At 36.4% G+C, this 11,629-nt stretch overlaps 2 protein-coding genes across 8 annotated transcripts in view; one reads left to right on the top strand and one right to left on the bottom strand.

Moving 5' to 3' along the window:
• LOC110020590 (nudix hydrolase 9) overlaps positions 1–2,414 on the bottom strand; it is a 52,444-nt gene extending 50,030 nt beyond the window's left edge. For all 7 annotated transcript variants that reach the window (XR_002293542.1, XR_002293543.1, XM_020718743.1 and 4 more), the window contains exon 1: positions 2,268–2,414. Coding sequence is in view for 5 of the 7 variants with exons in the window: in XM_020718743.1 (XP_020574402.1) it covers positions 2,268–2,363 (96 nt within the window). In the remaining 2 variants the exon portion in view is untranslated. The remainder of the gene's footprint in view (positions 1–2,267) is intronic.
• Positions 2,415–9,603: 7,189 nt separating this feature from the next.
• The window catches only part of LOC110020586 (UDP-glucuronic acid decarboxylase 1-like), a 26,840-nt gene continuing 24,814 nt past the window's right edge, over positions 9,604–11,629 (top strand). Inside the window, exons 1-3 of the mRNA XM_020718737.1 lie at positions 9,604–10,408; positions 10,817–10,964; positions 11,139–11,218. Of these exons, the coding sequence (XP_020574396.1) occupies positions 9,788–10,408; positions 10,817–10,964; positions 11,139–11,218 (849 nt within the window). The 5' untranslated portion in view covers positions 9,604–9,787. The remainder of the gene's footprint in view (positions 10,409–10,816; positions 10,965–11,138; positions 11,219–11,629) is intronic.

The following is an 11,629-nucleotide window of genomic DNA, read 5'->3' as shown; positions in this document are numbered from 1 at the left end:
TTTCAAACACTTAAACCCTGGAGTCATCGCGACGACAAGAGCTTGGAGCCAACTTTGTGGGCAGCACGACGAGGAACTTGAAGCGAACAACAAGAGGATCTTCTTCAGCATTATCCCTTCTTAGCATAATAACAACCCATAGGACTTCGAGGTAGCTCGCCTAGAGCGACGTAAATCCTCACCCTCTTTTAGGCCCCTGCACAACCAGGTTGTGCAGCATAAGTCCTAACTCGCTTTAGGTTCCGAGGTTGTTGTGTGGTACGACGTAAACCCTCCTTTCTCTGTGGGTTATTTGCACAATCGGGTATTATGCAAATGTAAGTTAAAATTGGCAGGATTAAACATTCAAATAACATCTTTTCTAAAAATGCAGCCACACAGTAGGATAGTTTGGGAAGTCACTGAGGGTTCTCCTTAGGATCTGTGACATCCCCTACCTTTTCTTTCCTTTGGACTCCTGAAATAATTGTTCATGTTTGAGCCACTCTCATTTGCCCTTCTACGTCCTACCTTGAAAACCTGAACCTTGAATTCTTGAAGACTAGAACCATTGATCATTATCGAGGCAAATGACTCCCGTCATTTGGGATGTAATTAACTATAGGGGCTTGCCTCTATAGGGAACTTGGAACCCAGATAAAATAAACCTTATTTAATCTTTGTATTAAATAGGGGAACTTGTCGGTCATATATAAAAGGTTCACAGACTAAACGGATGTCACAAATCTCTTAGTTTGCTGGATTGGGTCTATCGCCGAGGTCTACACTTATCTTTCGGGAGGGTGTAGTATTCGCGGTATCAGGCACGATTATGCAAACTATTGGACGAATGAGATCCATTTGGTCTCATTTTTCAAAAACTAAAACACACTACTTTCAAAACCCAAACTATATATCTTTTATATTTAAATTAAATCTCAAAAATTATTTTCATATATCATATTTTTCAAATAAATCTAATCAATCGAAAAAGTTAACCGACAGATGTCCTCTTCGAGTCCATCAACATTTTGGCCAAGATACTCTATATGGTTCTTCATGACATTCATTGCCTCCTCCACCCAAACAAGACGCGAATCAAAGTCGTGCATGATTTTCTTGGATCTCACATGTGGTTTGGATGCAGTTGGATCTCGTTGCTCTTGATGACCTCGCCCTTGTTGAGATGATTCTAGATCAATAGCTTCGGACACCATTGCGTGCTCTTTGACGCTCTTTGTCATACATTCAAACCGCGACTCTGATACCAACTGTCACGGACTAACTTATCTCTAATCGCCCATGCTGCTTTAGCGCTCCTCGTTGGCACTAAATCAGTCTATCCCTCACAACACTTGAACTTGTAAGCACAAAACAATCTAAGAAGAAGAGTATGGATAAATATTGGAGAGAGGAAAACTTCACTAAGAAACAAAGATTACAAGACTTGAATGTTTGGAGCCTTGGATGGATGCTTGGATGGTTACAAATGAAGGGAGGGACTCCTGTTTATAGTCCCCTTGAAGTCCAAGAGAACATTCTATAATAGTCTAGTTTCTAGATAATTCTACACTATTCTCTTAATTATATACATGACCCTAGATCCTTCTAGGTTATTCTTGAATTATCATTGGAGTTTTTCCTTCTACCGTTCTTTAGAATGAGGTGGAATCTTCTAAATTTATATGGATTTCTCTCATCTATCTAGTCTTCTCTAGAACCTTACATCCCATGATTGTCTTATCAGTTCCTAGAAGACAGCTGAGCGTGACAGTATGATCACTAAATGGGGATCTAAAGTCAATCCGAAATACTTAGGATAAGAAGTTGATGGTTGGAATATAAAATATAGAAAATTATAGTATATTCGTGAGACATTTAGCGATCAGCTTCAAATTGATGAAATCAACCAACATAACTACAATGGCATGACATTACAGGATAAAACTGACAAAAGATTCAAACAAATTCCTAAAATGCCGTCCGATAAGCCAATAGAATTGGAACAGGGCGAAAGCATCCCCGTCTTAGGAATAAAAAAAAAATTTAAAATCGACAAATTTCTGCTGGGAGAAAAAAAACAAGATGTCAACCCTTGGCCGTCATCTTCGAGGGAGAACGCGCGACGCAATTACTATACCGTATAGCTTCCTTAAGTTTGGATCCAGATAAATAAAAAAACAAAAAAAACACTGAAGCGTGTGCTTCTCTAGGTTCTATAATTCCTTCTATCAAATCACCGAAAGGATTGATTGCTTCGGAAACGGAGAGATCAAAAAAACACTTACTCTTGATCTTGGGAGACCGCCAGGGCATGATAGAAGCAGTGTAAAGGCGGATCCCGGATCCATCACGGGCTTCTGCTCATTCCCAGCTTTGCTCATCGTCGAGTATGGGATCCTTCATACCAAACACTTTCGAGATCATTTTATTGTGGGAGCTTCTAGAACATTCTTTTCACAACATTTTCTCTTTTTTTTTTTTTGTTTTTTTTTGAGGTGTCATTTCGAAAACGCACCAATCTGTTCCGGCAGCTTATGTTTTAATGACAACTTTTTGATTGTGATATGATTTTTCCAAAAAAATTAAAAATTTGTAATAGCCAACACATCTAGTTTATCATGAAATTATTTTTAAGCAACTTATCAAAATATTTTTTTAATAAACTACAACACCAAACAAACCCTAAGAGTGTATTATAAATAAAGGCGACAATCTGTTATATGTCCATTTATCATTTGTAAGGAATGTTAAATATTTGGATATTTAGGTTTAATTATAATGTTTGAACAACAAACTTTAAGCACATAGCTTTATTAAACATCATTATCTAATATGAATTTGTCAAAATCATCTTTAAATCTTCTTCGTACTCTAATTATGATTAAATCATAAATAAGTTAATATTTCAATCATGATTAATCAATCTTTGAACAATAAACATGCTATATTTGAATCACTTCAATCAAAAATTTACATGATCTTCAAAATATTCAAATAAGCTTCAAGTATTAGTAGAATAAAAGTTAAAGATGATCAAAATATTATTAAATGTGATTTACTTGTGGGACAACATTATTTATAAGTTATTTTATCATTATTTGAATATGATTTAATTAATTTGATTGTGGTTCAAATATTGCTCTAAAAATATTAAAAATTACTTCGTCTTAATTTAATAAGTGTTGGAACATGGTTCAGAAAAAATTCGAAAAAAATTTGATAATATATGTAATTTTATTATGCATGCACATCAATGCCTTAATCGTAACTAAAATAAAGATAAATTAGTTTACGTATCACATACTCATTTGACAGCTGAGATTAATGATCTCATTATCAAATATGAGAGGTCCCCTTTTGGTCAATTCTTTTGATCTCCTAAACTACAATTCACTAAGGCAAAAATGAATTAATTATTATTAAGAGTGGTTAATTATGATGATAAGGATAATGGATGCTTGATTATATTTAACATTGGAAGGAGTTCAAAAAAACTAAGTTTATCTTGATATTGAGTTGAGATATGAAAAATCCTTATATGAGTAGTTATAGAATATGAGAAAACATAGTCGGATACCCAAAAAGCTTCTTATATGAGGATAAGAATTTCGAAGTCTTTTAGTGTGTGCACTAAGTAGGATGATATGTGGAACCTTATGGTTTTTTTTTTTTTTTTTTTTTTTTTTTTTGTAGATAGTGTTTATTTCAACCGTGACAAACACAACAATATTTTCACTTAGAAGCTTCGCTTTTTTAATGATAATTAATTAATTGTTTAGTAGGTAAGCTAGCATAGAGAAGGTTTTAAAAAGGTTGAACAAGGATATTATTCATTGCAAGGCCACTCTTTAAAGAACAATGCCCTAGCCTAGCACACTATAATTGAATATGCAATAGGTTTATGTGGCATATTGATGGTTTTTTTAGCCTCTTAAGCAACGGTTAAATAATTTTCAATTTTTTTTCAAATAATTATTTAGCGTGATTCAAAGGAAGTTCAATTTTGATTTGAAATTATTTCAAATAATTCTAAAGGTGTTCAAAGAAAGTTTAAAATTATTTTAAATCATATATGTACATTATACACGACATTTTTCGATTGTTGGTTGAACCTTTTTCGAACTTGTTCCTTTGAACTTTGCATGGTTCAATATTTAGAATCCATTAAAATGAATGCAAATTTTACAATTTGTTTTCAACATAATAAATACAAGTCATTGTAATAATTAAATATTTAACAACGTAGAGTTATTTAATTATTAAAAAATATTAACATAAGGCTCACGGTTTTTTATTGAACCAATGAGTAGAACTACAGGATCATCTTCTTTTAAGTGTTAGTTACAAAAAACATCATGAAAAAATCATCAATATTTGTCGGAAGAAATTTAAGGTTATGTGCAAAGTCAATTGTAATGACTGGAGTTTTATTGTGTCCAAAGTTGAATGGTGACAATGCTTCTGGTGTGATTTAAAGATACATTAATTTTTAATAAAATTTAAGAGATATTTAGGCAGAAAAAACATATAAAATGGACAAATGAATATGATTTTAGCTAAGGGCTTAACCTCTATCCAATTGGTGAAGTAATCGACAGTCAAAAACACAAACTTTTGTTGCCCCGGGTCACTGGAAAAAGGCCTCATGATGACAATCCCTCACTGGGCAAACGACCAGGATCTTCGAAGAGATGTAAGCATTTATTAAACTAGCTTTATGGTAGAATGTACAATTTGTGTCAAATAATTCCATGAGCCACTTCATTAGACTCTATGTGTTCTGCAAAATAGCCTTTAGAGGGAGGTTCATGCAGGTATCAATAGTATAGGCTTGAAAATATGGACGTGATTTTTACGCTGAGAATATTAGTGGCACTGCAATCTTTATCAGTTAGTGGATAACAATCTTTAGTTTCATAAATAATTATACCGACATAGTAAATTAACCATTGAACCTTTTGCTCCTCCCAGATCAAGATTGAACTTAATGCACACGAAGTCAACATAAGATAAAAATATAAGATTTTTACTTGTATCGGTTTTAATAGTAGAGGTGGTGAAGCCAACCATGCTTTAAGATGATCAAAAGCGACTTGACATTCATTTATCAACTAAAATCTAATATCTTAAACATCTGTCAATATCTTGGAGAGCAGAATATACAAATTCATTCTGCAATTAACTAACACATTTTAATTTCTACAAAAAAATCCACATACTCCCACTTTTGCTCATTGAACAACAACCATGCAAGTTGCATGGTTCATGAGGGGTGTTCCTTTGACAATAAAACACAATTCAAGTCTTCAATGGGTGAAGGTCATTGGGATACATCTTCATCTCAGAGATTAAAACCCTCGATACTGAGAGACTTTGATGGTCATGATCGAGCCTGTCTAAGGTAGCTTGCTCTTTATGACCCCCCTTATAAAATGCTAACCCTAAATGGTGTTGGGAGCTTCATTTTGACTTGTAGAATAGAGACTATAACCTAAAAATTTTATTAGATAGTTCTTCTGAATATGACACTATCTGCCAACTCCAACTTGATATCAAGTGATTGGATACGTGAGTCATTCATCGGGGGAATGCTCCCAATGTAACAAGGAGAGTGAATGTCCCCTCGACATTCACAAACTGATTATTTAAGTTGTAGAGAGGTATGATAGCAAGTTCCAACTTTTCTTTGGTTAACCCCATACCCATGAAAGTTCAGTAGAATAAGAAGTCGAATGAGCTCCCTCCATTGATCAAAGTTTTTTTTGTATTTTAAAAAGGGTCATCAGACCCAATGCTTACAAGAAGAAGATTTTGGTGATGAACTCTGACTCTTTTAAAGTCAAATTCATCATATGTGATGAAATGGTTAACTCATCAATTCTTTGATGAGGGCTCTTCATAGGTAGTAATAAAGACTTACTTGGCCATGAGTGGTCCTCCGTAATCATTGCATTGTTACTAATAGTATGATAATTGTCTCACTATTGCTTTTGGGCTTGTTGCCCCCCAACAGAGGCATTGCTGGTTTAGGGGATCATACTTTGAATGAATTGACTCAAGTGCCCTTATCGGATTAGCCTTTCAATCTCCTCCATGAGTTAAAAATATGGTTCAACATTTTGGCCACAACCTCGATGGAAGTGACAATATTAGTCGTGATTCTCTGCATTTTACTTCAACAAAGACGACCACTTCAGAGTGTTGTGTTGAGCAACATATATTACTTATCAGTTTGAGATTCACATTTATGCAGTCGAGGTGGCAAATTAGGGTCTTCCTATGGTTCAAACATATTCCATTGAGATGATTGACCAATGTCTTACACTTCTTTAATTTTGAATCAAATTAATTTTTGTGAATTAATAACTTCATCAGTAAATATTTGTGTCTCAATACGATGGATGAGATCAACGTAAAATTTCACTGCCTCTCGTATTAAAAACAAGTAGAAATGAGCAAAACATAGCCTTCATAAGAAAACACCTCTTAGTATGTTTAGATGTACTCACAGAATTTGACAAGCTTTAACAGAAAATCTTATAAAGTAATCCTTCAGTGCTCCCCTTAGCTTTAGTGAATTATAGATAAGTGAGAGATGTCTTTGATGATCATTCAAATTGCAATGAATTACTCTGCAAACACATTAGCTTACTTATTAAATGTATGAAAGCTCCCTCTTAAAAGTGAGTAAAATCAATTGCATGCTTGACCCTCAAACATTGCACGAAAAATTTGATAAAGGAGCGCATCAGAAGCTTGTTGTATGTGCATAATAGTTATGAAGTGAAGCTCGAACTTGCATGGGCCAAATGTTTCATCACAAGCATCAATGCTCAAAGCTTAAACCCCATGTGAATAGCGTGTTGAGGGACAATCTCAACTACCATAAGAGACCTCTAAGATCCATGCGAACAAGAGAAATGACTTTTATCCCTCATAGGGAACTCTTCTTTGAGTAAACATCGTAACTCATCACGGATTACGTGTGGTAAACCAAGCTTCTCCAAGCGTGTTGGGGGTTGCTACTAAGCTTAATCGTAAGAGGTGGAAGTGCAGAGCTAACAATGTTCACGAGTTCAACTTCCTTCGGAGGAACTCCAATATGTGGAGAGGGTAAAACATATGAAACTCTAACCGGAGGAATTTTAAGGTAGCTGCGTTGCCCCAGTAAGCATCATTGTAGGCTATGAAGCCTTCAACAAAGGCAGAAGAGTCTCAATGTGAGACTCCTTTATACTTTATACATGATTCTCAAATGTTGCGAGAGAGGCCTATTCACTAGCAGGATGACGATGTGTATCATTGAAAAACAAATAGAAGGCTTGATGTCCTACACTTCAAGACCATGCCTTGGAAAGATATGTGTCGGAATGTGACACTCACATATTGCATTTATTAATCATTAGAAAAGTGTAAACTCTTATCATCGAAACTTTGTTTTCTATAGATAACACCAAAATGTTACGTGCCAAAAATTTTGTGGCAATAGAGTAATAATTTAATGCCTTAACACTATACAAATTCCAACACACACACAAACAATAAAAATAAACAACAGAAGGCACCATAAAGTCTTATGTGGAAAAGTCAAGAGAGGGAAAAAAATCACAAGGCTCAGTTTAGTTGAAAATTTACACTATCAGTTCATAATTATAGGGTTAGATTCATATCCAATAACCAGAAAAGTTTTACGAGATTTCTCGAAGTACAATGTTTGTATACAAAAATATTTGTCGTACAACAATCAAGTATAGTTGTTGATGTAAGTTATTATCGGGTATTTGATACACCATATTCAGGGTAAGTCGTTGCATAATATTTAGAACACTACGTTTCTCCGTATGCAAGATACTTCATCACTCATAAAGTACTTTGTTACTCTATAATGCGATTTTTTAATCTATAGGGTACTTCACAGCTCCTTAATACTTCATTACCATACAATGTACATTGTTATTCCACGTGGCACTTTTTACTCCTTAATGTGCATCGTTACTCCATAGGGCACTTTTTTTCTTTGTAATGTGTCATTAATTCGCATGGTACTTTGTTACTCCTCAACGTGCGTTGTTACTTGATAGGATACTATGCTGCTCCACAAAGTCTACCAATAGTGGAGAGCAAGGGGTGGCTCATAGTGGTCAAAGAGGATTGGTGAGCGACAATTGGCTCGTATGCGGGTTGTGAGTTATCTTCGAGTCTTCAGTTCATAACATCGCTATAAATGAGCTCATTCTTCTCCTTCATCCCTCCTCTTCAAGCAAAGAGAGAAGGTCTATTTAGAGGCCCTAGAGGAGGGGCATTTTCATTAGTGGATAACCATTTTAATCGCCCGATCGAATGATCCATGTTAATTCCCTTTATCATAAGAAGTTTTTTATTAATGATCTAATAATCTTAAAGACCTCAAAATTAAGTGATATTAAGCTTTTTGGATTCCTTATGTCGAGACACTCGATTTAAACATTGACACATCAAATTTAGAGTTCATTTGAGTCCCCATAACCATTAAAAGCCTCCAAAAGCAGTTTAAGTACTTGATTCAGAGTAGATTTAACTCTTATTAAATCAATTTTAATACCATTGGCTTCATCTTATTAAGCCAATCAGTTTGACTATAATATTGCTAAAGTCAGAGCTCTGGATCATTTTTATTCTGAATCAAAATATTTGTTACTACAGATGACTTGAGATCCGTGCCAAATGACTGGAGATCCATGTCAAGTGATTAAATTTGTTGGTGACACGTCAAGTATGAACTTCAAAAAAATTAAAGCCATCCAAGTATAAACATATATGTCAAATCTCGCATTGTGCTTGAATTGAACATGAACAACTAATGGCTCGACAAAGCCAAGTTTGAACCATGGTATAATCAACTCAACTTGGCTCGATTAAAACCCCACTCACAATCACACTTGATTTTAATTTTTAAGTTATGCAAGCCACCTTATCCTAGCGATTGAGAGCTTTGACTTTCAACAAATGGTCATAGGTTGAATGTCTTTTGCATATGCACTGTGCGTGCGTTTGACCGTGCGTGAAAAAAATAAGGATTTAGACATTGTTTTGTTGGAAGCACTTCACGTGCATTGCATTCTAATTCACAAAATTTTGTAACTTTAACTGTTTGTCCGGAATGAATTGGAATTCAATGTAAAATTGGAATGTATTTGAAAGTAAGCCTTCCATTAATTTTATCTGAATTCAAAATTCGACCGATTTCACCAAATTTCAAAACCACAAATGTAAATTATTGTCGGGCATCACCGCCACTTGTTGACCGTCGTCACATCCATTGACGTCCACAAACCACCACCATTGCTGTTCTCAGTTGCTATCGCCATGCTACTGACCACCATCAGACACCAATGCAGCCAACCACTATCGCCACTGCTTACCTGTTGACATCGAGTGCAATTGCCACTGCCGCCCTCCAGCGCCACCATTGCCAAATACCATCTCCGTCGATCACCACCATTCCAATTGGCCACCAATGCTATTACCGGCCACCATTGGGCACTTTGAGGAATTCAGCTCTCAAGCATTGACCAGTGACCACCACGTTACTTTAAAATACATTATTTTAATGTTATTTTACTAATTCAACAACAATGCAATCCCACAACAAACTCCTCACTACTTTCAAGTTTTTATCAACGTTACTACCCGAATACGAATACCCGCTCGCCGGAAGTCCGCCGTGGCTGCATCTTCGCCTAATCATCCTCCCGCTTTCGCGTCTTTCCCTCTCAACTACAAATTCCATTCTAAGATCTCACATCTTCTCCTCTTCCCTTCCGTCATGAAGCAAATCCACAAGCAGTCAAGCGCCAACCAGCACCAGATCCCAACCCACAGCCCCTCCTACCCCGCAAAAACCCAAAAGCAGCACAACTCTCGCTCCTCGATCCCCCGTTCCGTAGCCTCCTATATTTTCCGCGAGCAGCGCCTCCTCTTCGTACTCGTTGGCGCTGTCATCGCGTCCTCCTTTTTCCTTCTCCACCCCTACTACCACGCTCCCATCCCTGCCCCAATTATCCCCCTCTTTCGCCGATCCACTGTTGCCGGGGGCTCGACGGTGGTTTCCACCCCCACCGTTGTCAGCCGTGTCAATGGTGGTGGAGCGAGGAGGGTTCCGGTTGGTCTCAGGAAACCACCGTTGCGGATTGTGGTCACCGGTGGGGCGGGCTTTGTTGGGAGTCACCTCGTGGATAAGCTGATTGCGAGGGGGGATAGTGTGATTGTAATCGATAATTTCTTCACTGGAAGGAAGGATAATCTTGTGCATCATTTTGGGAATCCGAGGTTTGAGCTCATACGACACGATGTCATTGAGCCGATTTTGCTAGAGGTGGATCAGATCTATCACCTAGCGTGCCCGGCTTCGCCTGTGCACTACAAATACAACCCCATTAAGACTATCATATCCTTTCTTAATCTCGTACAAGTTGTTTCTGTTCAGTATTAATATTTTGTGGAATTTGTTGGTGATTGTTGGATCCCAATTGGGAGATGGTTGACTTCATTTTTGGCTTGAATGCTGAAGGTTTTAATATTTGTTTCTTTATATAGACAGCTAAACCTTAGTCGCACTTAAAATTACTTTTATTTATCTCGAGCATTCTTTGTTTTATGCTCCAGTTTCAAAGTTAATTCGAGATATTATATCGTTATTCTGATATTTGGCATAAGCATGAAGTAAGGCAATCTAAGTTGGAGTGCTTAATCGGCCTTTCGTTCATTGTAGATTTATTCTTTTTTTCCGTCTCTTTCATTGTCAAGAATGATGGTTTGTTTGTTGAAACATGTTTATATTCTTAACCATGCTTACAAGACAAATGTGATGGGAACACTGAACATGCTTGGCTTAGCAAAGAGGATTGGAGCTAGGTTCCTCTTAACAAGTACTAGCGAGGTTTATGGAGATCCGCTTGAGCACCCTCAGAAGGAGACATATTGGGGACATGTCAATCCTATCGGTTAGCTATCTGACATTTCTTCATCTTAAGAAATCTGTATGAGATAATCCAATTATCACGTTGCTTTTAATTTATTTTATTTTTAGTGGAAAGGCATTATAAAAGTGGGTACTTCATAATGTTTCATTATCAATGATTTACTTTATTAATATTTTAATTATGAGTCTTGCATAGGTGTTAGAAGTTGTTATGATGAAGGGAAAAGAACAGCCGAAACTCTGACCATGGATTATCATCGAGGTGCAGAAGTTGAGGTGATCTCTATTTTATAGCCTTTAAGTGTTATATAGTATTTTGTTCCCTTTTCAATCAATAAGGATGATCTTCATAAAATGCAAATGTGTGGCTAATGACAAATCAGTTGAATATTGTATTACTAAGGGCTGGTTGGTTTGTTAAAAATGAAACGCAATGTTAAAGATTTACAAAGTACTATGATTATAATGTATAGAAATACTTTCGAGTTGTTTCAGTGTAAAATAAATTTAGGATTTTATGTTTTTTTGTTTTATTGGAAGTATATTGAAAACAATGTATTTACATGGGCAAAGTGTAGTAGGTGGTTGGTGGTGGGCGAGTGCTCGCGAATGGGGGCGGCGGGTAGTGACAGGAGGCTGCCAGTGAGCGAGGGACCGCGACGCGGGGGGGGGGGGGGGGGGGGAAAA

This window comes from Phalaenopsis equestris, unplaced genomic scaffold (genome assembly GCF_001263595.1).
Source record: "Phalaenopsis equestris unplaced genomic scaffold, ASM126359v1 Scaffold000104, whole genome shotgun sequence".
Taxonomy (NCBI): domain Eukaryota; kingdom Viridiplantae; phylum Streptophyta; class Magnoliopsida; order Asparagales; family Orchidaceae; genus Phalaenopsis; species Phalaenopsis equestris.
This window is presented reverse-complemented; position numbering and strand designations above follow the sequence as displayed.